Consider the following 26,703-nt stretch of genomic DNA (forward strand, 5'->3'; position numbering starts at 1 on the left):
TTACCTGGAACGTCAATCAATCTTTTGTAGACATTCAAGAAGGCTGCCTCGGCTTCTTTGCTTCTTTTACTCAGTGCATCAATCTGAAAGGTGATGGAAGAAGGAAAAGAAAAACAAAGAGCTTAAAATGTGTCAAGAGGTAATTTAGAAATCATCACACATCTAGTGAGTTCCCACGGCAAACAGAAGTCTGATTGGTTCACGAAAATGCCGGACAGCTGGGCCTTCCTCTCGGGGAAGATGGCTGCAAACACACGAAAGGGAGACAATCCACGTGGCCCGGTTGGCGAGGGGGACGAGGCAGGAGCGGTGCTGTGCAATAATGTGGCCATTTGTGACACTCGGTCCCACTGCCCAGCTGAGTGGGGGCTCCCCACAGAGGAAGACGGTCCCTTTCCTTCCTCTGCCAGTGGTTACTGGGAGCCGACCGTAGGCGGACACCGTGTGGGAGGCGAGGGCAGAGCGACAGCTCCTAGCCACAGGAGCTGTGGTCCGGTAGGGGAAACAGGTGACTGAATCCCGGCCGGGAAAGCGCTGGGTAAGCAGAGGCATAGGGACACTGAGAAAGGGCCATCAAGCAGGAAGGCGAGTGACCATCCAAAAGTAGTTCACCAGATGGGAAGGAGAGAGACTGTGTGAAAAGGGAGGGACCTATTCAAACACCTGGAGCAAAACTCTTAAAATCTGGGGGTTCATACATCCTCCTTAGGAATTTAATGAGGGGTGCCTCACAATTCTTAGACATACTTCTGCCTAATTTTATGAGGGCGGCTCAGTCAGTTGAGCACCTGACTCTTGATTTCGGCTCAGGTCACGATCTCATGGCTTGTGGGATCGAGCCCCAGAGCGTTGGGCTCTGCGCTGAGTGCGGAACCTGCTTGGGATTCTCTCTCTCTGCCCCTCCACCTACCGCCCACCCCCCCCCCCCCCGTCCCACATGAGCACTCTCTCTCTCTCTCTCAAAGTAAATAAATAAACTTTAAAAAGTAAAAGAATTTTATGAAAGCCAAGGACCCTCCTCCTAGAAACACACGCACACGTGGTTATGTGCTCTCCTTAGAGCACTCGCATGTCCTCTTGTGTTGTGGCCCTGGAATCCAGATCAACAACCCACGGATGGGGCTGTCACAACACACCAGGGAACATGGGGGTCTGCTGGGGTGGGAATGTGGATACGTGGGTAACAGGAGTGGGCAGGTGAGCAGGTCAGATCACAAAAGGCCAGCAGTGCACGTAGGAGTGACCATTCCGGGGTCTGTGCCCTCACCCAGTGAGCGATGGCAACCATAGGCATTGGGGAAAAGGGGCCAATCGGGGAGAATGGGGTCAAACCGCGTTGATACGAGGAGGCACAGAGGAGGCAGGCAAGTCAAGGACGGCGCCCAGGTTTCTAGCTTAGGCACCAGGCCAGTTTCTGTGACAGTGGCCAGCATCAGTTTGTCTCGTGACTTAACCCGGATGAGCCAGCAGAAAGTCTATTCATCAAAGAAAGGGAACGCATGAAACTCCCAAATGTGCCGGACACACATCCAGAGAGCCTCTGATTGCTGGATGAACTCAGTACGTTGTTTTGCTCACAGAACACACTTGTTGAGACATCAGATCACTTTTTACACCTGAAGCATGCAGGATACTACATGCACGGGGTTCATATTGGCTCAGGAAAAGGACACTAAATTACATACTCCTTCTGTCCCCTCGCAGAATTATACTGTCTCCAGTGTTATTAAAGAGGCAAAAGGATGTGGCTTAATTACAGGGTCTCTCGTGGGAGCCAACCAACAATTTGTTCGGGGCCGAGAGAGGCCACCTGAGGTAGGACTGGAAGATGCTGGGGAGTAGGACCCAAGGGCTGGCGGGGGACAGGTCTCCGGAAGCCCGATGCAGAGCAAGCACACCAGCAGTTCCAGCTTCCAGCACGCTGTGCCCCCAAATTCCCGTTTGAAGTCAGCTGTTTGGAACCCAGACACACTTCCCCCCCCCCGTAAAACGAGAGTGGGATTTAGGTGCTGGGGAAGCGTTTGGAGAAACCCGAAGGACTACTTAAAAGTGACAAGATAGTTCTCTCTTTATTTGTAAAATAAAACGTTTCTCCCCCCTCCCGAGTGTTAGCAATTCATGCTCATTGAGTAATTAGAAAAATACGGAAAGAGAGAGAGAGAGGGAGAGAAATAAAAATCCGAATTCTGCCACTCTCTAGTAGAAGTCATCCCCTGGTCTCTAGTTCCCTTCAAAAATTTTTTTTTTCTAATTGAAAACAACATATAGTTGAATGAAATGTAGTCACAGAGGCAAATTATAGAGACCAGAAAGTAGACGAGTGGTTGTCTGGGGCCAGGGAGGATGGGGGGTTTGGAGAATGATGGCTTAGGGGTGCCGGGTTTCTTTTTGGGGTGATGAAATGCTCTACAGTTAATTGTGGAAATGGTTGCACATTGACTATATTGACTATATTCAAAGTCAATGGGCTGTGGACTTTAAATGAGTGAGTTATATGGTACGTGAATTATATCTCAATAAAGCTGTTAAAATATGTGTATTTGAGATTAAATCATACGTAAAATTTTACACTGTGCTTTCGTAACGTAAAAATCTTTTTCAATATCTATTGCAAGATTTGGAAAATGTGTTAACGGTACCGATTTCCTCTGTATCCGACTACTCCACACATAGATGGTTTGAGGAAAAGTGGAGTCACCTCTTCAGATGTCTGCAACACTCCCTGTGCTCTGGATCTTTCTGTTCCCTCTGGGGAGCAACGTGCTCACGGGGAGCAGAGTTTCTGCCCAGAAAACAGGGCAGATGTCCTGCCTGTTCTTTGTACCTCTCGACACCAACAGAGGCTTCTCCACCCAACTCAAGACGCACCTAGCGAGGGTCCCTCGCTTTCCAGGTATTCTGACCAAGGGTACAAAGGGTAGCTGCCCCTGTGGTAGGCAAAGGATAGGATGTGGAAGGATCCTGAAATGTGGTCCTGTCTCTCCTATCTGGGTTGTTGATGGGGAGGGAGGTGGGAATGGGGTTGGTAATTTACACAGCAAACTTGGGGACTGTTATGGGTTGAACTGTGTCCCCTCAAAGATGTTGAAGTCCTGATTCCCAATACTTGTCAATGTGACCTTATTTGGAAATGAGGCCTTTGCAGGTGATCAAGGTAAGAGGAGGTTATTGGGGGGAAGCCTAATTCAATATGACCCTGTCCTTGTAGAACGGGGAGCTTAGGACACAGAAAGAAACATCCAGGGAGGACCCCATGTGGACACAAAGGCAGAGACCGGGGTGATAAACACTGAAGTCTGACAGCAAACCACGAGAAGCCAGGAGAGAGGCTGGGGACAGATCCTCCCTCATAGCCTCGGAAGGAACCCATACTGCCCACACCTTGATCTTGGCCTTCTAGTCTCCAGAAGCGTGAGTTGTTTAAGCTGGTCAGTGTGGTACCTGCTCACGGCAGCTCCAGCAGATTAACACAGGGACCGTGATTCTGAGCTCTCTTCCTGTGTGTCCCCTTTCCACAAATGCAAGAAAATTCAAAGCCCGCCCCTGGGAGAACAAGGTCAGGGCAATGAGCTTAATTAATTCATTAAGCAGCTGGACTGACTACAAGGCGATGAGCACTCCGCACGTGGTTGAGTTTCTACTTGATGAGGGACCCTACCCAGCCCCCCCACCTCCCCGTACGATCTCCGAACCTGGAAGAATGTGTTGGTTCTGGGAATGATGCTACTCTATTCTCATTCACTCTCTTGACGCCCGTATGGTCAGCACCCTCATCCACGACCAGCGCTGGAGTCTGCGTTTCGGTCGATCCTCTGTCCCAGCTCCGTGGTGGGATTCCCCTCGCTGCGGCCAGGCACTTCCTAGTGCTTCTGCGTACTAGACTACCCCTTGCTCGCATCCCCGCTGCTGGAGACCTATCCACGCTTGGAGAGACGGCGGCTGCCGGGTTCCCGTGGCTGGCAGGGCTCTGAGTTTGGAGGGCGAAGGGGGGCCCCGGGGCTGGGCTGGGGGTGATGGCGCCCACCTGCCAGGACGGAGCGGGCAGATGAGCTCACGGGGGTAAGGAGGCCCAGTGCCTGGCCCGGGGAAGGGCTGGCTTTGTCACGTTCCAGAGCTTTCCTGGGGTATCCATGCAGTTACGGCCCGGGACGCGGGGCCATCTCCCTTTAGCGTTCTGTGAGTGAGGGGGAGAGGGACAGTGTCGTCCTCGTCCCCAAACTGCTCCCCTCTCCACGCCTGTCTGCTGCAGGTGCTCAGGTGTGTGCACTGCCTGCCTTTGTGACCTTGAGCCAGGCCCTCAGCAGGCAGCCCCGAGGAGGTGTGAGGTAAGGTCTTCCAGCAGATACCTGGAAGGAGGATCCAGGTTAGACACTCTGACTACCTAGTGTGCAGAGACAGCCTGAGGTAGAGTCTGCCTGCCATCCCCGCCCCCTCCAAGCCATTGTGAGCGAGGTCAAGGTCAGGGGTGGCGGAACCGGGCCAGGTCTGGCGCAGCTCTGGTTGCACTCAAGCCCTGGCCCTGGGGAAAACCTGTTCGGCTCCAGGGATCAGCCTCACCTCCTGCCACGCCCGGTTACTCCCTGTTCCCTGAATACTCGAGCAATTTCCCCGCAGCCTGGAAGGCGCCTCCTTGGAATGTTCCCCTGATCCTCGAGGCTCCACTGGCCCATCTCCCCGCTGCCTGTGGGACACACCCATCACCACATGGGATTGTCTGGAAGTTCCAGGACTGCGGATGGATGAGGCTCCCTCTGGAGATCCTGGGTTCCTTGAAAGCCCGCGCTATGCTTTTTGCCTCAACTGCCTTTCCTCCTGACTGGCGCACGGCAGGTGTCTGATATCTTCTTATTGTACGAGTGGCCACGTGCCTCAAGTGAGCACCAGCTTCACCTGCCGAAGTGAGCAGGCAGTCAGGGGATCCCGTTTTAAATCTACATGAAAATGCTTAGTAACGTAAAGAGTTCTTCGGAAAGTATGGTTCATGTGCTGATGTGACGACAGCCACTTGGCTGGGGCCCGCGCTCGAAGCCTGTCTCCCCACGGCGGCCGCCCGACAGCGCCCTCCTGCGGTGGGCCGTGCATCCTCAGCGGCAGGAAGCGTGGGGGGGCTGCTCGGCAGGTCCCCGGACCCACCGGTTACCCCCTCGGCAACGCCATGCTCACCGTGCGGACTTTGGCTTTTCTGTAATAAGAATTAAAGCTAAAGATACAAGTGTATTGGAAGGGAGCTTATTCTGAATCTGAAACAACCCATCCTTGCCTACAGTCGTACGCACACTCAGGCCAGGTTGGGAGGGTTTTGGAGATCACCTGTGTGACCCCTGAAACCGGGAGGGGGTGAGCAGGTGCCCGGGCACAGGGGCGCCAGCAGAACCGCACTGTGGGGTTTTGGGGGTCGTGCGGGTTCTCGACTCGTTGCTGCCGTGACCGTCACCCTCCCTGTGTGACGGAGAGCAGGCCGCGGCAGCGGCAGCGTGCTTGTGGCGGGCGCTTTCCTGCCCCCCTGACGTCAGGTTTGACCACGTGAGCTGCTCTGGCCGACGCAACACAAGTGACAGGGCCAGGCGCCACGCCCAAGCTTAAGATTAAAAAAAGCAATCTAGTAGTGGTTCAGCCACAGCACGGCACTCTTTTCTTCTGTCGTGAGGCCAGTGTGACCTGACAGGAGCCACTTTTTCCACTGGGGTCTCCTAATGAGGACCACACACGGTCCGCGGGCCGGCAGTCGGCCCACGGCCCGTGTTATATGGACCAGAAGCAATCTGTTGCCGTAGGCCACTGAGACTTGGGGTTGTTACTGCAGCACGATCTAGTCAAGCTGTCTGTCATCAGTCCCGGGGTGGTCACACTGCTAAGATAGCACAAAGTAAAAACAAGGACCAAATCCCCAATATCGTGAGGGCCAAAGGATATTTTAAATTATTTTTACCGCGGGCAGGGCGGGGGAGGGTCGTATCAAAGCAGAAAGGGCACAGGACTTGACACCACTAGACTGGAGTGACGACAGGGCTCCGTTCGTGCATTTGGGAATGTTAAGCCAGCCACGTACCCTCTGCCTCTCTGCATTTTGTTTTCTATGCCTACGAGAAGGGAACGGCCGGAATGCCTGTCTTACAGGAGCCCTGGAGAATCAAATGAGACAGAAGATCTAACGGCGTGGAGCTCTTGGTGAGCTGGTTCTCAGGGCTGGGGATAATCACTGACCCGTGATGTACCTAGAAGGGGAATGAAACACCATGCAAATATCATCTAAATTACGTGTCCGCTTTCGGAGGGTCAGTCGGAAGAGAATTTACACACTCAAGGCATCCGTTTTTGTACAAACCGCCACGCCACTTTTAAAAGAATCAACCTGTTCCGACTGGCCCCTGTGTGACACGCACAGGGTGCGCTCTCACTCTCAGGGGCATGCTGATGTCTTCAGGTGACGTTCCCTGCGGAAATCCCTCACTCGCCCGTGACTTGGAACACTCACGGGTCTGAGGCGTTGGGGGCTGTTACTTGAATTTGCGATAGGATTCTCCTGTTTGCCGCTGGGGAAGGGAATGGGTGGGGGGAACGAGCACAGGCCTGAATTTTAACCGGAAGATGCTTTGCTTAGAGGTGGAAAAAGGACGGAACGGTGTAATATTTACAGATGTATAAATCCCCCTTGACGACCAGCCTTAACCATCAATCAAGTAACAAGTTCTGTTCGTTTGGCCTCAGAAATCGATCTCAGAACTATCTCCTTCCTGCCTTTGATGCTTCAGACTTAATTGACACCCTCCCCCGCCCCCACGACTTCCAGTTCGGACGCTGCAGACCCATGCCCGGCGGATCTCCGGAACTGTGGCCTGCCACGGAGTATGGTGTGTCCTTCTCAGGGCCCCTGGGTCCCTGTCCCAGAACCCAGAAAAAACATAGAGCCACTCTGCCCTGGTGGCTTCTCCTCACTCCCAGACTACAATCCACACTCCTCAGGCTGAGGCCCCGAAGCCCTTCCCGGCGCGGCCCGTGCTTCACCCTGCTGACTTCACCTCCCACGAAGTCCCAGCACTGACCAGGCTTCTCCACACCAAGCCCCGGTCCCCTCGACACGCCACGCCCCTCCAGGCCTCTAGGTCTTTGTACACTAGGTCCTCTGGCTGGAATGCTCTTCACCTTTGGGGGAGTCCAGCTCTCTTTCTCGAGCCAGTCCCGGTGACGCCTCCTTTGCGGTGTCCTCCTGATTTCCCGGGCGCCACTGGTCACTCGGTCCCTGTGCCACCTGGGCTCTTTGCAAATCCCTCTCTGCACACTTCCCACACCATGTGATGATGACTCACGTCCACGAGCTTCCTCCCCACCACCCTGTGGTCTATCCCAGGCCAGGGGGCAGGGGCACAGGCGCCTTCCTCTCTTTACCCCAGCGCCCGGGTCCCAACGGACGTGGGAGGCTGCCTGGGGAGCATCTGTGAATGGATGCGGGTAGGTTCCAGGCAGAAACGGCTGACGGGCTAAGGGACTCCTCGTAATGCACTGCTGCATCCTGCGGCATCGGTAACCGTAGCATCAGAGTGGAGGAGGCGGCTTCCTATAATTAAGAGCTTCAGGGGGGCTTTTACCGTGCCCCATTTAGTCTAGTCTAAAAAGCGGGAAGCCATGAGAGCCAAGTTCGGGCCTAGTTTAGGGAAGCGCTAACTTCCTTGTCGGAACAAGACAGCCCTGGGGAAGTGGCAGCAGCGGAGGAAAGCGGTGGGGCGGGCGGGCGGGGGGGGTGGGGGGTGCGGGGGGCGGTTGGGGTAAATAACCAGGTGATGAAATCACCAGGTGATGTCGTCTCTAAAATGGGAGAAAATAAGACCTCTTCGTAGGTTTTAGGTAAATAGTAACAAGGAATGTGCCCGTAACTGGGCCGAGCACTTGGGAGGCGCAGGATACCCTCGCTGTTATTATGACAGCGCGCACCCTGCTTGTACACCGGTGGCCTCGGTCTGGGTGCCACACCTGTCGCACGCCGCGCTCAGAGACAAGGAAGCCATTCCTCGGTGCAGTGAGCAGGTTGCTGTGGGCGCCTGGCCCTGCCCCGCTGGGCTGCCACCCCCCACAGGCCACACGCGGGTACCCCGTCACGAGGCCCGGGTACAGACAACGGTGTGGGCTTTTTACAAGGGCCTAGGGATCACCAAAAACATACGAGACGGAAGGACTGGTCCTCATGCTCCCCCAGTGTTGTGTTTCCTGAAATGCAAAGGCTCATGTTTCCAGGGTGCCGCCCGGGGCCCTGCCAGGCACAGGTGGTAGGTAGGGTGGTGGCACGCAGGGCTGAGGGCCTGGATATGGTGTGGGAAGAAGAAGGGTGAGTCCCGGCCCCAGCACTGACACAGGTGTGCTACCTCAGCCACCGAATTAACCTCTGTGCCTCAGTTTCCTTGTCTGCAAAGTGGGGAGAATCAGCCTTGGTTGCTGTGAATGGTGATGCGGTTGCCAGATCGGTAACGCCGCTTCTCAGATGCGGAAACCGACCACGTCTGGAGCCAGGCCCCTAAAGGACGCCACTAAGCATATGATGACACCCAGCACAGCACCCTGGGGCTTGCACGGGGCCCGGGGCCGTGCAGTCAGTGCAAAGAAACGTGCGCTTCGAAGGAACAGAGACGCCGGTGTGAGGTCGGCCCTAGCGCGTGCTTGCCGGATGGTCTGGAGGGGGGTTACTTAAACTACGCCTTGGTCTCTTCATCTGTCTAGTGAATAACCTGCTCCTTGCTGGGCTGTGAAAATCAACTATGAGAATCTCCCATATCAAGCAGCCGGCAGAATCTGGAGTGTACAGAATCTGAGAAAACATTGGTAACTTTCTAGAAAAAATCCAAATGCAGCATTCTCTTGCCACCACGCCACAGGCCGTCTTCCTCCGTTTCAAGTCTTGGGGGACGGAGACGCTTAAACAACACCTACGATGCCGTGGCGGCAATGGCACGCCCACAAACACCCCCTAGCCTGCACCCTGGGAATTCCCAAGCTAATGAGTTAGGAATAAACACGGACCATTCACAGAATCTTCAGATCGATGTGCTCTGCTGGACTACAGGCCGACAAGGACCAGCAAGAGCTTCAGGGACGAGAACAGTTCTGTCTCGCTCTCCGTCTTTCAAGAGCAAAACACGATTGATTGGAGGAGTCACGTGGAATAACCGGAAGTCAACGGAGAATGACCAAGATCCTGTCCAAAAGAGATGCGGGCGTGGCCCCAGCTTTGGAGTTCTCACTTGAAATGAACACGGCCACGTAAAAGGAAGGTATACGTTTTCTAAAGCAAGATCACAGCGGCAGAGAGCATATTTGCTGTGAGCCACGTGGGGGACACGAGAGGACCCCGGGGCGGAGGGAGCCCCTCTTCTGGCGCCCAGGCTGCCTTTGGAGCAACGTGGAAGGAGGAGAGACTGGGAACGCGCCCACGTGGGAGCCCAGCTGCCCACCTGCCCCCGCCAGCCCAGCAGCCATCACCAGCTTTCTTTGTCAAGGTCACATTCCTTCATGACCTCCAACTCGCAGACAGACACCAGTGAGGAAGCATCACATCCGGGATACTCCGCGTGGCAGGGAATTAATTATAGGAAACGCCTTCTCCAGTCTGTTACTGCAAAGTTACCAAGTGGACAAGATTCGCTGGAAATCCCCACACGGCTGGAAGCGGGATGGACAAATCCCACAGGACGCTTTCAGTTAGGAAGCAATGCAGCGTAGACGTGGGTAACACCACGCAGTGGCTTCCTACACAACCGATGGAATATTCCGTAACCACCCGCCTCCCGCCTGGACCAAGTCTCTAAGAGAAGGCAACCGGAGAGGCCCGGAGAAGATCGTGGCACGAAGGACAGGCGGGGAAATAAAGGTGTGGGGCCACGGGGAAGGGATCTGTGGCAGAGAACAGCAGGACAATTACGGTAGAGACGATGAAAGCAGTAACCGGCGGTTAGTCCTCTCTTTCCTTTACCGTTTGCCACGCACATCTGACCTTCCGGCTGTCAGCACGCTCTGAAGGGCTGCTGTGGGCAAGGACGATGAGCTGTCTTCTCTCCCCCGACTGCAAAACCAGGCCCAACAGGTAGAGGCTACGAGGCAGGGTCGCAGCTTCCCAGCAGGAAAGCCTCTGCCAACAGCAGGGCGCCCCTGAGGTGGACCGTCTGGCTGCCCGAATTCCTTCCTGGTTTGTTCAGCCCTTCACTTGGGCAACAGGGTCATTTAAGCGGTGGCTGACGTGTGCCTGGCGTTGTGCTAGCCTATCCTCTGGGGCCTCAGCCGACCCCCGCCCAAACCTCACAGATAAATCACAGTGGGGCCGTGGAGGAGGCCGAATGCCTACCCGAGGTTTTCTTCCTTTTCTTTTCCTACGTGACGCTTTTCAAACACGGTTTTTATGAACAGGATATATATGTATATAGAAAAAAAAAATCTTAAAGATATAAAAACACATATAGTGTTCAGCAAGGTTCCACAATACAAGATCAATACACAAAAATCGATGGTCTTTCTATCCACTAGCCATAAACCATCTGAAAGTGAGATTTTAAAATGTCCACGGACTGGGAGACTTAATATTGTTAAGATGGCAAAAGTCCCAAATTCGATCTACAGATTCGGCGCAATGCCTGTCAAAACCCCAGCCAGCTTTGTGGCAGAAACTGGCAAGATGATCCTTAAGATTCGTATTGAAATGCAAGGGGTCCGGGGGCGCCTGAGTGGCTCAGTCGGTTAAGCGGCCGACTTCGGCTCAGGTCATGATCTCACAGTCCGTGAGTTCGAGCCCCGCGTCGGGCTCTGTGCTGACAGCTCAGAGCCTGGAGCCTGTTTCAGATTCTGTGTCTCCCTGTCTCTGACCCTCCCCCGTTCATGCTCTGTTCTCTGTCTCAAAAATAAATATACGTTAAAAAAAAAAAAAAAAAAAAAAGAAATGCAAGGGGTCCAAGACAGCCGAAACATTCTCGAGAAAGAAAACCAAAGGTGGGGGAACTCACACTTATCAATCTCAAAACTCACCGCAAAGCTACATTAATCAAGAACGTGTGGTACTGGCGGGCGCGTGGGTGGCTCGGTCGGTTAAGCGTGCGACTTCGGCTCAGGTCCTGATCTTGCAGTACATGAGTTCGAGACCCACGTCCGGCTCTGTGCTGACAGCTCAGAGCCTGGAGCCTGCTTTGGATTCTGTCTACCTCTCTGCCCCTCCCCCCACTCATGCTGCTTCTCTCTCTCTCTCTCTCAAAAGTGAATACACATTAAAAAAAAAAAGAATGTGTGGTATTGGCATAAGGGCAGACATGCCATTAGATCAGTGGAACAGAATTGAGAGTCTGGAAATAGCCTTTCACATTGTAGTTAACTGAGTTTTGACAAGGGTGAAAAGACAATTCAGTGGGGAAAGAATTTTTGACAGACAACGCAGAGATACACTGAATATTCACACACCAAACAAGGAAGCCGGACCCCTACTTCACACTGTATGTGGAAATTAACTCAAAATGTATCAGACACCAAAATATAAGAGCTAAAACTGCAAAACCCTTATAAGGAAACACCACTGTAAATCTTTGTGACTTTCAGTACAATACCAAAAGCATAAACAACAAAAGAAAAATAGGTAAATTGGATTTCACCACATTTAAAACTTGTGTGCTTCAAAGGACGCTATCAGGAAAACGAAAGAACCCACAGATTGGGATCCCAGAACATTTTTGCAAATCACGTATCTGACGAGGGATTAGTATAGAGAATAAATAAAGACCTCTTACAACTCAACAAAGAGACAAACAACTGAATTTAAAGATAGACAAAAGATCCGAATAGACATTGCTCCAAAGAAGATATGCAAATGGCCAATAAGCACGTGAAAAGATGCACAATGTCCGTAGTCATTAGGGAAATGCAAATCAAAACCCCTAATTCAATGAGATACCGCTTCATATCCACTAGGCTATAGAGGTAAGTGTTAGAGAGTATGGAGAGAAACTGGAACCCTCATACACCGGCGATGGAAATGTAAAATGAGGCACTTTGGAAAACACCCTGGCAATTCCTCAAACAGCTGAACACAGAGTTACCATATTATCCAGCAATTCCACTCCTGGGTACATATCCAAGAGAAAGGAAACCGTGAATCTGTGCAAAAAACTTGCGTATGAATGTTCACACCAGCATACTCACAACAGCCAAAAGGCGTCAGAAACCCAAATGGCCATCACATCAACCGACAATGGATTAAAAAAACACGGCGTATCGATACGATGGATTATTATTCAGCCATTAAAAGGAATGAAGCACTGACACAGGATACGATACGGATAAATCTTGAAACCGTGATGCTAGGTGAAAGGAGTCAGTCACAAAAGACCACACAGTGTATGATTTCATTTAAGTGAAATGTTGAGAGGGGTCAACCCCTGCAGAGACAGAAAGGCAGTCAATTCGTGGTTGCCTGGGTGGGGGGAGAATGGGGAGTGTAAATGGGTATAGGGTTTCTTTTCTCGGGTGATGGAAATGTTCTGGAATCAGGCGGTGGTGATGGCGGCACAACCTGAAGAATATCCTAACCACCATTTAATTTCAAAAAGAAAATAAAAATAGAAATGACAGAAAGTGTAAGAATGCAGTGAAAAGTAGGTCTCCTTCCCATGCACATCCACCTTCACCTAGCTGCCTGGCTGACAGGCGGAGACCATCTTGTGCATCTTTCCAGAAATATTTTACGCATTTACAAGCGTCTGTATACACACGTCGTCGTCCCTTTCAAAAAAAGGCAAACGGGAGGATATTACAGATCCTGTTCTGTACCTCGTGTTGTGAACACTTACGGAAGAGAAGAGTGAACTTCCTCGTGGTGGGAGGGCCGGGGCTTAGTGGGGAAGGGGAGCCTGCACAGAGACAGGGTGTGCTGCCTTCCAGAAAAGTCGGGGTGCTGCTGTGCCCGTAGCCAGGGCAGCTGGGAGGCAGGGCCTGGGGGCTAAGCCAGGGCCCCCGGTTTTATGCTGTAAGGTTGGGGACGGCAATCAGGAGGTGACCCGAGGTGATCACTCTGGATGGGAAGGCAACTCTGAGGGAAAGAGAAGAAGGAAGCTGTGTGTTGAGAAGGAGGCAGCCGAAGGGGGGGAGGAGGGCGGCGCCTGGGTGGCTCGCTGGTTCAGTGAGTTCGAACCACCTGTGTGTGAACCACCCGCGTCGGGCTTTGCTCTGACAGCACGGAGCCTGCTTGGGATTCCATCTCCCTCTCTCTCTTCCCCTTCCCTGCTCAGTCTCATCTGTCTCACAGATAGATAGACAGACAGACACACAGACAGGCAGCCAAAATGAACGAATGAACGAACAAGTGCAGTGGGGGAGGCCGAATTCCCAGGGTCTCTTGGCAGAAGTGGGTCTCTCAGAGATCTGTGGCCAGGGTGACTGGCGGCTGGCTGAGGAGATGCTCTCTCCTTCCACTCCCTCCTCTCTCCAAGGGCTGTGCTCAGAGTCCGCAGGCTTCAGCGGAACATCTTCTCCAGGTTACTCTTCCTTCCCACTAGGGGGCTCAGCTAGCGTGAACTTCCGGGTGGGCCCGACTCGACTCTTACCCCCTTCTCCTGCCACTCTGGGTCCTCACGATGGCAGCGGATGAGGCCGAGGAACAGCCAGGAGGGGAGCTGGGCGGTCACTGGGCTACTTGGCCGGGTTGCCTTTTCCTGGCTGGCAACTTGGAAGGCTCTGGAAGTTGTAGTTACATGAAACAATGGTCCATGCCCCCTTCCGTGGCGGTGAGTGGAATGAGTATCTGCCTGAGTCCAAACACCTGGGTTCCAACCTGTAACCCTGTTCAGGCCACTCGCGACCCCGACGATTGTCACGACGCTTGTCTGTGCGGGTGGCTAACAAGCGTGTGGCTGATATTCACTGCAGGGGTGGGCTCCCGCCATCCGGGAATACTTGCTAGAGATGGTATTTAGTGACAAGCAGGTGGCACATGGCTGGCCATAACGAGGCTCCAGGGAGCCACAGATCCCAGGACAGGTGGGACCAAGAGACAGTGACAGGGGAGGCGTCAAGGGCACGGAGCTGGGGGCGAGGGGTGGGGCAAAGACCTCACTCCCGGGAACCCACTCTGCTCCTCAAGTTCACGGCCATCCTCCCGTCCTGTCGCTCTGGTTGGCGATAACGTCGCTAAGCACAAGGTCGTGGGTAAGGCTGTGTGAGATCACGGAAATGGGAACTTACAGACATAAAATGTTGTGCAAATGATTACCAGCGAAGGGAGCAGTGGCACGACTGTAATAGACCGGGGGAGAGATGGCACGTGGGCAAACTCGTCTGAGCTCTCAGCCAGTATCAGCATCTCTCAGCCCCTCCGGGGGCCCCGCACACACCTTCACAGCCCTCCTTTGGACCATCTGGTCCTTGGTGTCAGTTTCATTTAAGAAATTACTGCATTAAATTGATGGAACATTAGTAAAACCTAATTAACATCCAGATTGAGTTTTTCCAAGGAAGAGAGCTCTGCAGAAAATAAAATACCCTAATAATTTAAATTCCACAGTATTCAAATAAATACTATATGACTATTACAAGTTGGATAACTTTAGTCCAGAAAAAATAAATTAGACAAATACTACTTCTAATCATCATTTGAAGCTATTTCCCCCAATCCTTCATGTTTATCACATGAGGAAAGAGAGGCAGTGAGAGGGCCACTGACATGGTGAAAGTCAAGGTCATGGTAAGTCAGGCCTCAAACCCAGGCCTTGTAACTCTGGGCCCTTATCTTCATATCACAGCTGCCTCTTGGTATCACATGGTTCCCCGCAAAGTTCTGGAAGTGTAAGCAGACAGAACGGGGTCTCTTTTATGGACAGAGAATACTTCTGATTTATACACTGGGGGTGTTAACTCTCCATCTCTCCATCCATCCATCCACTTACTCATCCATCCATCTACCCACCCATCCATCCATCCACTTGCTCATCTATACATCCAACTCACACATCCACCCATGTATCTACCCACCCATCTATCCATCCATCCACTTGCTCATCCATCCATCCATCCATCCATCCATCCATCCATCCATCCATCCAATTGCTCATCTATCCATTCACACATCCACCTACTTGCTCATCCATCCATCCACCCATCCATCCACTTGTTCGCCCATCCATCCATCCATCCATCTATCCATCCATCCATCCACCCACCCACCCATCCATCCACTTGCTCATCTATCCATCCACACATCCATCCACTTGTTCATCCATCCATCCATCCATCCATCCATCCACCTGCTCATCTATCCATCCACACATCCATCCACTTGTTCATCCATCCATCCATCCATCCATCCATCCATCCACCCACTTGCTCATCCATCCATCCATCCATCCATCCATCCATCCATCCACTTGCTCATCTATCCATCCACACATCCATCTACTTGCTCATCCATCCATCCACCCATCCACCCATCCATCCACTTGTTCGCCCATCCATCCATCCATCCATCCATCCATCCATCCATCCACTTGCTCATCTATCCATCCACACATCCATCCACTTGTTCATCCATCCATCCATCCATCCATCCATCCATCCATCCATCCACATGCTCATCTATATATCCAACTCACGCATCCACCCATGTATCTACCCACCCATCCATCCATCCATCCACTTGCTCATCCATCCATCCACCCACCCATCCATTCACCCACCCCCACCCATCCCTCATTTACTATCTGCCATCTGAGGACACAGATCCTGCTCAGCTATTAAGCACCATGAAAGCAGCTTAATTACCTACAACTAGAGACCACAGTCTAGGTCAGGTCCAGACTGGCACAGAGTAGGTGTTCAGTAAATACTAACTGAATGAAAGAATAAATGAGTAAACCCTGACCTCTGGAAGCTTAGTCTGGAAGGAGAGACTAAAGAGTGTGACATGAGTCAGTGTGACCAGGGTCATCTCCCGGCTGCGAAGAGAGTGGTGGAGCAGCCGAGGAGGTGGCCTCTGCCAAGGTGACCCCCACTCAGCTGGCAACATGATCACTCTGGTGGCTCCATCAGCAGGGGCTCCCTGACACAGAGCCCGTCTCCCCAGCTATCGAGGAGCAGAAGGGCAGTGGGCGAGTCCTGTCCCTCTGGGTACAGCACATGGGACCTCGAATTCTTGACCTGTGACCCTCTGGTCTCTAGAGGCTCTGGAGCCAACACAGCATTTTCCTCTCTTATTCTAGAGCTCTTTGCCTCCTTGCTCCATGTCAACTCAGTTCATCTGAGTTCAACCAGTGCTTCCTGGGGCCCCGCTGCGTGCCAGGCTCGGGGAGACCGGAACCTCCGTGTCCTTCTCCGAGAGCAGGGTCTGCCGGTGAACCCTGCAGGGGGACCCCGAGTTCGGAGCGGTGGGTGGGGCTGCCTTGGGGCCTCCGGCAGAGGCAGATGAGAGCCGAGGAGGGCCCACCGCACGCGGGTCCGCGCTGGAAACATCCAAGAGCTCTACTGACGGTTACCGAGAGGATGTTAAAAATAATTATCCACTGAAAATATTAGATTTGCTCTGGATTGTTCATTACATACAATGGCTTAATAGGACTTTTATTGAATAGCTGCAGAGCTCTGGGCCGAAATCAATTTGCCATACACTCGGAGTTTTGATGTATGCTGTTGACTTCCACAACGCAGAGCAATTTGTAATAGCTTTGGCTCACTGTTGTTTTCAAAGCTCCTGCTACATCACAAGCATTTATGTCTGACCACAAAATTACATTTATTCAACAGAAAGCAGCTCCGGGTCTTTAAGAGGTTAACTTCTGGAGTGCTTGGCTGCGGTCCAGCCCCGTCGGAGGGGCGGCCCCGGCGCAGAGGCCCACGCGGTGGCGGCAGCGCCGGGCGGGCGGCCGTGATTAATGGACTGCTGAGTGCGCCCCTTTCCACATGCACACGGCTCGCTCCCCTGCTTCCATAGATCACGGGCTTAGCCTCAACATATCTGACTGAAATTGAATTTGGCTTCTCTCTCAACCGTTCATTTCCTATGTTAGGCAAGGTTATATCCTTTTCTGCATGAGCAGAAGCAAACCAGCTGCAGCTTCGGAGGGGAAAATGTGTTTTCAATTAGGAAGCTGGCCTGAATATTGAACCACAGCCCTACCGCTCCCCTAATTGAGCCGTCACGGAGGGAGCCTCCAGGAAGACACCGTGTGCACCCGGTCTTCGGACCGCGCCGTGAGGTCATTGAAACACTGTCGCCGTCACCACCGTGGCCACAACTACCAACGCACGTGAAAAGGCCTACAAGTCCGACGATGGCCGTGTGGGGTGAGAAACAAGGTCCCCCGGGGAAAGCGGACAGCCGGCGCCTGCCAGTGTCCTCGGGGGTGCCCGGTCTGCTCCACGCTCACCTGTCCGGGACACGGGGTCCCAACTCACAGATGGCCCTGCCGTCTCCCCGGGGGGAGAAGCAGCCTTGCTGCTCCTGTGGGTCACTCAGGAACCTGGCAGGGAGCCTGGCACACAGCACTCGAGGAGTACTCAGTAACAGGGGAAGGACGGCTCGGTAAGGCCAGGAAGAGGGTATGAAGTCGAAGAGAAGGAAAAAGCTAGAAGCTCAGGCTGGGGCGGCAGGAAGAGGAACGAAGGAGGCAGACGCTCAGGTCTTTAAGGAGGGACATGGTGTTTCTAGGTGAGGAACGGCGGAAGGTTCCAATAGCCGAGGCCGTGACTTTAGGAGAAGGTCAGAGGCGGGAAACCACAGGGGCATGCTCAGGGACGGTAGACGGACCAGTCTGGCCGGAGCAGAAGCCACGGACCGAAAGCCCGGAAAGACTGCAAGCTGAGTCACGGAGCCCCCTCCCCGCCAGTCTCAGGTGCTCGAGCGGGCAGCGCCACAGAGCGTAACCCGGAGAGGAGGCACCCGCGCAGGGAACCCAGCCCAGTGGGCAGCCATGCAGGAGAACCACGCGTGGACTCTGTCCAATTCCAGCTTCTCGGGCCCTGCCCCGGGCAGCTGAACCAGAACCTCAGTGGGAGGAGCCCGGGGAGCAGAATTTCTGGGAACACGTGGGTGATTCTCATGCAGCCCTGTTGGCCCCTCTGAGGACCCGCCTGAGGAACCAGAGTCCAGTCCAACTTTCTGACACAGTCCCGCCCACGGCACTCAGTGCAGCCCTCGCTAAGTGTAGGCATGACGGGGCCCCGAAGGACGAACGGGTAAGAGCTGACCGCCTCCCTGACCTTGGTCCTCTGGCCCTGTTTGAACACTCTTAGCGACAGGAAACTCACTACCTTAGAGGACAGCTCATTCCATTTCTGAGCGGCTCTAACTGCTGACAAATGTCCTCTTCTATTCTGCTGATGACGGTCAACCCAAGGGTTAGTCCGCTGAGTCATACTGGACTTCAGAGCTACGGGGCTTCTCGCCGACCATCTCGCTCACCCGCTCATTTTACAGATGAGCGAAGTCAGGCGGAAGGAGGCCTGAGCTCCCCGAGGTTACCGGAGAGTGAGCGGCAGTGCCCGGGGCCAACTCCTAGGTCCTTCCAAGTCCCTGGGAAATGTTCTTTGGAATAAAGTCCTTGGACGTTCTGGCTTTATTTAGACATGGCCTTTAGATCTAAAAGCTTAAGTATGTAACAGGGCCACAGACACGGGCTACAGAACATCCTCAAAACTCTTAGTTCCTCTTAACGAATTCATAGAATATTTACCCACCGTTAATCCATTTCAGCTACTGGTGGATGGCAAATGGTTCCCAAGGGTGTTCGGGGGCCTCCGAGTGCTCTGGCCTTCCTCCCTCCCTCGTCCCCTCAGCCTTCCGGGCACCGGGAGCACCGCCCCTGCTCGGCCTGCTCTGCCTCACGCTCCTTCCCCAGCCCCGAGCTCGTCGCCATCTGACATCACTCCTCGTCTTTATTACGCTTCCCTTCCCCGGAACGTGGGCTTCAAGGTAGCAGGGGCTTTGTCAACTGTATCCAGGGTTATATCCTTGGCTCCCGGTTGGCCCCGAGCTGTACATACTCAGAGAGTTTCACTGCATGAAGAAATAAACAGGTATCAGAGAGGCGGTGTGGAGTTTCACACGGCCTGGCCACGGCTCCGAGTACCGTCGGTAGGTCACGCACACAGTGGGCCTTCGGGAGGACGGCAAGTTTCAAAAGATGATTTTGGCCGTCCGTGTGGGCCATGGAGCAGGGGACACAGGCGTGAAGCCCCCGTCTTCAGTTAACCAGGGCCCCCCACTCCTCCCAGGAGTACATATCAAGTTGTGGCAAAGCGTCTGCACGCGGGGGTATTTACGTACGTGTGAGACACAGCACGGCGGGCAGAATCCACACAGGAGGGGCTGGTCAGAAGAGGGGGGCCGGAGGGATACTTGCAAAGCACGTTACGCGGCACCAACGCCCGAGGTCCTTATCAAAGACCGGGGAGGGTGACTGAGATGATGGAGGGCAGGTGCCCCCTCCCTGTTCCCCGAGCAGTATCGGACGGTACCAACGTGGGTCTCAGCCCTGCCGTGACCACCCGTGCGACTCTGGGTGGGTACTTTTCCTCTCTGGGCGTAGCTTTGCCATCTGTGAAATAAGGATAGTGCTGCCCCCTGGCCCTCGCCCATCTAGTGGACACCTACTGCATGCTCGCTAGGGCCAGGCAGTGGGTCTACAAGGCCACGCGGACACAGAAAGTCTGGAGAGAGTGGTGGACACAGACAAACCCACAAAGACAACGAGAAAAGCACTCCGGACAAAGGGACAAGGTGCTACAAGAGGAAGAGTTAGAACACCCCGGTTTGGACGGGCAGGCAGGGACCTCTTGATGGCATGACACCTGAAGAAAGCACCAAAAAGCGAGACAGACGGGGCTGGGTGGAGGGCAGGACGTAGCCAGGCCAGGCACCCTGAAGGCTGAGGTCGGGGTTCCGTGCTTGCCTCAAGGGCAGTGGAGCCACAGAAGGGCAGTAAGCAGGAAGGGACCCGCTCCTGGCTGATGCGTGGAGCGAAGGTGGGGGTGGAGCGGGCAGGGGCCGGAACAGAGAACAGGGGTCTCAGTGGCAAACGATGGCTTTGGACGCGCTGTGGGGAGTAGGGATGGTAAGATGCGGGCAGATGAGGATGGCGGGAGGAAGGATGGCGAGTGGGGTGGACGGGAGGGAGCGGGTGTCCTAGATTTCCAGCCGAGGCTGCCGAGCGGACCGCGGAGCCATTGCTGAGAAGGGAAAGGAGGCAGCCGGAGACCCCAGCAGGTATGGGAGCTGGAGACGGGAGGGCTGTGGGCGAAGAGTCCTTTCGGGTGGAATACCTAAGGGGTAATATGCAAGAGGCAGTCTCGTGAGCCTGGAACACAAAGGAGAAGACCGAGTTAGAGACGGACATGTGAGTTTCCAGCAGACGGGTCCCGGGAGATCGCACAGCACAGGACGCCGTCATTCAGAGGTCTGAATGCAGAGGAGCTGCCCAAGAAGACTAAAAATCAATAGGCAGAGAAGTAGACGGAAAGTCTGGAAGGCGTGATATCGTGGGATGTCAAAAGGGAACACATGGAGAGGAGTGCCGGGAGGCCTGGATGTCCCTGACATGAGAGAGCCGAGGACCACAGGGGTCAAGGGAGAGGGGGCAGACGGCCAGACCGGGGTGGGTCCGAGAGTAACGGGCACACGGGGGTGGAGACAGCTCTCTGGAGAAGCCTGGTTGGGAGACAGGGGCGCCAGGAGTTGGTTAAGCGTCTGACTCTCGATTTCGGCTCTGGTCGTGATGTCACGGTTTGTGAGCGTTTGAGCCCCGCGTCGGCCTTCGCACTAACAGTGCGGAGCCTGCTTGAGATGCTCCCTCTCTCTGTGCCCCATCCCCACTCGCACTCTCTCTGTCTCTCTCAATATAAATAAACTTTAACAGAAAATTAAAAGAAAAAAAAAGAAGGCGGCAGCTTGGGGACAAGGGAGGCACTTGCCCACTCACTCTGTCTCAAGATGGAACATACTAGTGCTTACAGAATGCAGATGAGCAGAGACTGAAGACCCAGGACAGGGGTCCCCGCAGGGCTGTGGCTCCTGTGAGGGCAAGAGAGGAGGGTTCCAGAGCCCACGTGGAGGGACCGGTATTTGAGGAAGGGGCAGAGCCTTTCCAGTGCCGTGTAGACGGTGTGAGCACGTGCTTGGAAAGCACTTAACACACAGCACTTGACTTGCTTGGTGTCCCACAAACGTCATGGCGAACACCATTCACAACTGTGCTTTCCCCCCTGGCCCTCCCAGGTGCACGGCCTCCCCAGAAGCACCCACTTGCCGGGAGAGGAAAACTCATCATGGACAAAATGCAAAGGGGAGGGAGGATACTTGGTTCCTCCCGTGCAAAACTGTAATCACGCAGCCGCCGCCTTCTAAGGGTGATTATTTCTTCTCCAAAGAAACAGCTCATGCTTACAAAAGAATACATCGGGTATAATTAACAAAACGACAAAACGAGCACCTGGGAGTAGGGACGCTTCCGTGACCTTTGAAACTTCGCCTGTGCCTCGCTATGATAACCTCTATTCTGAATTTCCTGTTTAACTCTTCCTTTACGGTTTCACTGTGTCATAAAGGGACACACGTACCCCTGAACAACGTCAGCGCGGTAGTGCGCGTTTTCACGTCGTTAACTTTCTCTTGCTACGCTGTATTCCATCGTATGGATGTACCGTGCTTGACGTAATTCTTTCTACTGCTGATGGAAAGTGGGCTGTGTCTGCTTGCTTACTCATTTCCAACACTCCTGAACGTGCTTCCTGGGGCCCACGTTTCGGCTTATTTAGGACATATTCTTAGGAGTGGAACTGCTGTGTCAAGGTGAACGTGCTTCTTAAGCTTTAGTATCTGATGCCAGACTGGTCTCCAGAATGGCTACACAATTTACACTCCTATCTTGAGTTTTGGAGTTTGGCCAACCTGGCAGATAGGAGGAAGCTGCGATGAAATCATTTGAATTTGCGTTTTTCTGCTCATAAGGCTGGGTATCTTTTCATATACTTAGTGGCCATTCTGATTTTCGCCTCTGAGGATGCCGTTTGTGGCTTTTGTCCCCTTTTCCTATGTCTTTTTCTTATTAACGGGCCAAATTTTAAAATATTTTCTGAATATTAATCCTTTGTCACCTAAGTGTGTGGCAACTGTCTCCTCCTGGTTTGTGACTCGCGGCCAAAGATCCCTCCCCCCTCCCCCCACCCATGACCTATTCCCAGTCTGGCCCTGGGGAGCACTGTTCATGTCAGAGACATTCGGTCTTTACGTAACTCTGAATCTTTATTACAAGTTTCCAACAGATACTGTAAAATGTCTTCAGAAAGGTGGAGCAATTTCCTACACAGTTTGTGGGTTCGAGCCCCCCATCCGGCTCTGTGCTGACAGCTCGGAGCCTGGAGCCTGCTTCGGATTCTGTGTCTCCTTCTCTCTCTGCCCCTCCCCCACCTTCTCTCAAAAATAAACACACATTAAAAAAAAAAATACGTTAAAATGTTAATGCGGTTAAATGTAACAATTTCTTCCTTTACGGTTTCTTATTTAAGAAATCCTCCCCAACCCGAAGTCATCATCATCTGTATTTTCTTCTAAAAGGCTTAAAGTGTTGCCTTAAGTCTTCACCTGTATTTTGTGTTTGCATATGGTGTGAGGTATGGATCTCACTTAATTGCAAAAAGGGAACCAATTATTGGGGGAACCATTACTGAGAAATCCACCCTTACCTCACCGATCTACAGTCCCATCTCTGCAATACTCGTGGCTTCTGTGGGTGCAGATGTCAGTTCCTGATCTTTTATTTTGCCCCATTACTGTATTTATATTTATCCCTGTGCCAATCACTGTAGCTTTCATCATCATCCGGCAGGGCAAAGCCTCCATTTTGCTCTGCTCTTTTTTAAATGTTTATTGATTTTTGAGAGAGAGAGAAGGAGGGGGGCAGGGAGACAGGGAGGATCTCTGCAGGAGAGGATCTGAAGCAGGCTCCATGCTGACGGTAGAGTCCGATGCTGGGCTCGAGCTCACAAACCATGAGATCACGACCTGAGCTGAAACATCAGATGCTTAACCGACGGAGCCACCAAGGTGTCCCATCTTGTTCGTATTTAATACGACCTTCACCATTACTGACCACTTGTTCTTGCTTTATCACTTCTGGAATCAGTTTTTCAAGTTTTCTGGAAAGTACTATTGGAATTTTGATTGGAATGACAATGACTCCCTCTAATCGACTTGAGGGAAACTGATTATCTTTAATAATAGGGGGAATTTCTATCCTTGAATACTTTCTCTCTCTCTCTCCATTTAAGTCCTCTTTAATGTCTTTCACGTTAAATAAATGATCTACTTTTCCCCAGGAAGAGTTAGTTCCTATGCATTATTATCTTTACTTCTAGGTAGGCTTTATTTTTTGTTGCTAACTCTAGTTGTGTCGTTTCTCAGTTTGCTGTCCATGTAGAAGTATGTCATTTCTTTTGCATATTGATTTTGTATCTAGCAACCTTGTTTAATAATTGAGGCTCACTTGGAAAATGACAGTTTTGTTCCTTCTCTGACAATACTTGATCTTTTTCTTGCCTACCATGCTAGCTAAGACTTCCAGGACAATGTTAAATAAAAGCAGTAATAGTACACATTCTTTTCTTGCTCCTGATTTTTAAGGGATTTTTTTTTTAATATCACAGAACATAATGATCGACATAGGCTTTTGGCAAATACTTTTCCCCAGATTAAAGACATTCTCCTCTATATCAGTTGGCTGGTAGTTTTGTTTTGTTTTGTTTTTAAGTCATGAATGGATGCTGAATTTTATCAAATTCTTTTCCTAGAACTATTATGATAATTTTTTCTTTAATCTGCTAATGACATTAATATACACTAATACATTTTTCTAATGTTAAACCAAACGGTATTCTTGACATACATGGAACTTGATGGATTCCATTTGTGAATACTCTTTTAAGGACTTCTGGATATCTATTCATAAATACGACTGACTTTGAATTTTCTTTTCTTGTACTGTTCTTTACCGGTTTGGGTATCAAGGTGACACTAGCTTCGCAGAAAGAGTTAGGGAGTGTTCTTTCTTTTTTTATTTTCTAAAGGAGCCTGCAAAAGATTAGAACGTGTCTGTTTCATGGATGATGGACAGAACACTCCCTAAAAGCACCCATACCTGATGGGAATACTTCTGTAATAGTTACAAGGCTACTCAGGGTTTCTACTTCTTCTTTAATCAGCTTTAGTGCATTCTGGTATTCCAGAAATGTGTCCATGTTGTCTAGGTTTTAAAATGTTATTGGCATGAAATTGACTGTAATATTCCCTTACTATCTTTTTAATCTCTGCTGCAGCTGCAACATTATCCCTATTTCCATTACTAACATTTTCTTTCTTGATTTAGGAAGAAAGGTGGGTTGTCTATTGTAGTAGCCTCTTCAAAGAACCAGTTTTGGGGCTGTTTCTCTCTTCGGTCTTTTTATTATTATTATTGTTATTATATTTTTATTATTATTTATATTTGTTATTTCCTTCTTCCTGTTTCGAGTTTATTCTGTTGTACTTCTCTAACTTTTTAAGCTAGATGCTGAGCTCACAGAGTTTCAGTCTTTCATTTCCTTTCTGATACAAGCACCTAAGTTATTTCCTAAGAGGATTTTCTTCTCTGAGAACACCTGGCTTAAGCACCCGGCTCCCCGACGGCCAAGAGGAGTAGGCTCTAAGGCCACTCCTTCCCAGCTCAACCTTTTATACCAGGACCCCGGTCAGGGAGCGAAGCACGGAGAGGGGGAGACAAGTTACAAGACTTAGCACTTTCCTAGAGAGTGGGTCACTTTACTGAAGGGACTGTCTAAATTACTAGATTAAGATAAGTCTTAAATTGGATCGACCATCTAGATTATTCCCCTTCCCCACACTGATCTGTTGTCCAGGCTCGTGAAACACACAAACTTAGGTATAGCAATCAATCAGTCAATCAGTCAGTCAAATTTCAGGGAGTGAAATGTGAAGACTTTGTTATAATAACTCTGAGTGACCATTACGATCCATAGTATTCCCTACTATTCAACCAGCTGTATAAATACAGTTATTTACTAGTTTCTTTTTTCTTTTTAAGTTTATTCATTCATTTTGAGAGAGAGAGCGAGAGAGAGAGAGAACACACTGGGGAGAGGCAGGGCAGGGCAGAGAGAGAGAGAGAGAGAGAAGGAGAGAGAATCCCAAGCAGACTCTCTGCTGTCAGTGCAGAGCCCAATGTGGGGCTCGATCCCACAAACTGTGAGATCAGGACCTGAGCCGAAATCAAGAGTCAGGTGCTTAACTGACTGAGCCACCCAGGCGCCCCTCATTTCTTTTAAAGGTATGTTCCAAGCAGAATTTCTGGCGTACCTTTTTCCTTATTAATACAACACAACCCGACGAGAGGATGGAGGCAAAATGTTTTAAAAACCACCTCCAGAGGAACCTTAGTGCTCCATCATCTATTCTGTAGCCATTGTTGAGAGCCTCAAGACTTTTGAGCTTCTGCTGTGCCCGGTGCTGGGAAACAACGGCCAACAAGCCCAGGCACAGTGGTTGCCCTCACACGTTTTAACAGGCTAAAGAGGACGAGGGACAAAGGGACAGGTGGTGCTCAGGCATGACGACAAACGTGTCGAAGCCATGCGGGTGCAATGGGAACACGTGTAGAAGGGGCGTGGCCTATCATTTGGGGCTCAGGGGACACCTTCCTTGAGGAAGGGGCGCCCAAGCTGAAGGAGCCAGGTAAGGGAGCAGTTCTGCCTGTGCCAAGGCCCGGGGGCCGGCGAGGATGCCCCAAACACCAGGGCCTGACAGAAATTCAGAATGGCGTGTGTCCAGCGATAGGGGTTAGGAGTGAGAAGAGTCTAGAAAGGCAAGCGGCCGCCCAAGCATGCGGGTCTCATCCGCCTGGAAGGTGCCTGGATTTACACGGAGGACCACCAGGAAACACTGAAGGGGGTGACGGTCCTCTGGCCAGGCTAACGTCTCTCAGGACAGTCCGACACACCACGGATGCATGAATGTCTAGTTGTCCAAACACTTTATCTCGTTCTTTGGTTTTTTTCTTTCGGGGACCTCCACCAGCAAAGCGATCAACACAAATTCGAAGGCAAAGAACGTGTTCTCACCAACACCATATGCTGTTCCAGGGGAAACTCTAGCACTGGGGGATACACTCCAAGGATATATCCAATAAATAAAATCGCGTGCAACGGACACTGACAAAGGATACGAAAGCAATCCTCTGATTAGAGAGGGCAGCTTTGTAGAAACACAGGCTGAATGGATCCTGCTTCATTGGAGCACCAAGGCTTGCTGCCTTCTGGCCTTACTCGTCGGAAAATCGACCCTGTACGTGTGGTCCCCGTCTGCAGCTGCCCTCTGCTAGGAGAGTTCTTTCTTCAGAAACAAGTAGCATTTAGCCCTTTCTACTCAAATTAGCTTACTAGAAAGCACAGATTATTTCACATAAACAGAGCAATTAGCAGAGGCTTGGTAAATATTAGCGGTGCTATAAAAATATTTATTTTTCCAATAGCCTTTTAAAAAATAGGCAGATAAGAAATCTGGATGTCTCTCAGGCATTTCAAAATTAATATATCCTGAACCACAGCCATTACCCCATTCAGAATGTGGGGCAATCTATAATAAGTGTGTTAAATTCTCTTTTTAAAAAAATTTTTTTAATGTTTATTTTATTTTTGAGTGAGAGAGAGAGAGAG

At 51.6% G+C, this 26,703-nt stretch overlaps 1 protein-coding gene across 14 annotated transcripts in view; it reads right to left on the reverse strand.

Moving 5' to 3' along the window:
• CUX1 (cut like homeobox 1) overlaps positions 1 to 26,703 on the reverse strand; it is a 377,703-nt gene that overhangs the window by 170,769 nt on the left and 180,231 nt on the right. For all 14 annotated transcript variants that reach the window (XM_032591662.1, XM_030300237.1, XM_030300236.1 and 11 more), the window contains one exon: positions 5 to 83. In XM_032591662.1, coding sequence (XP_032447553.1) covers positions 5 to 83 — 79 coding nt within the window. The remainder of the gene's footprint in view (positions 1 to 4; positions 84 to 26,703) is intronic.

The sequence above is a fragment of the Lynx canadensis genome, chromosome E3, assembly GCF_007474595.2.
Source record: "Lynx canadensis isolate LIC74 chromosome E3, mLynCan4.pri.v2, whole genome shotgun sequence".
Lineage (NCBI taxonomy): Eukaryota > Metazoa > Chordata > Mammalia > Carnivora > Felidae > Lynx > Lynx canadensis.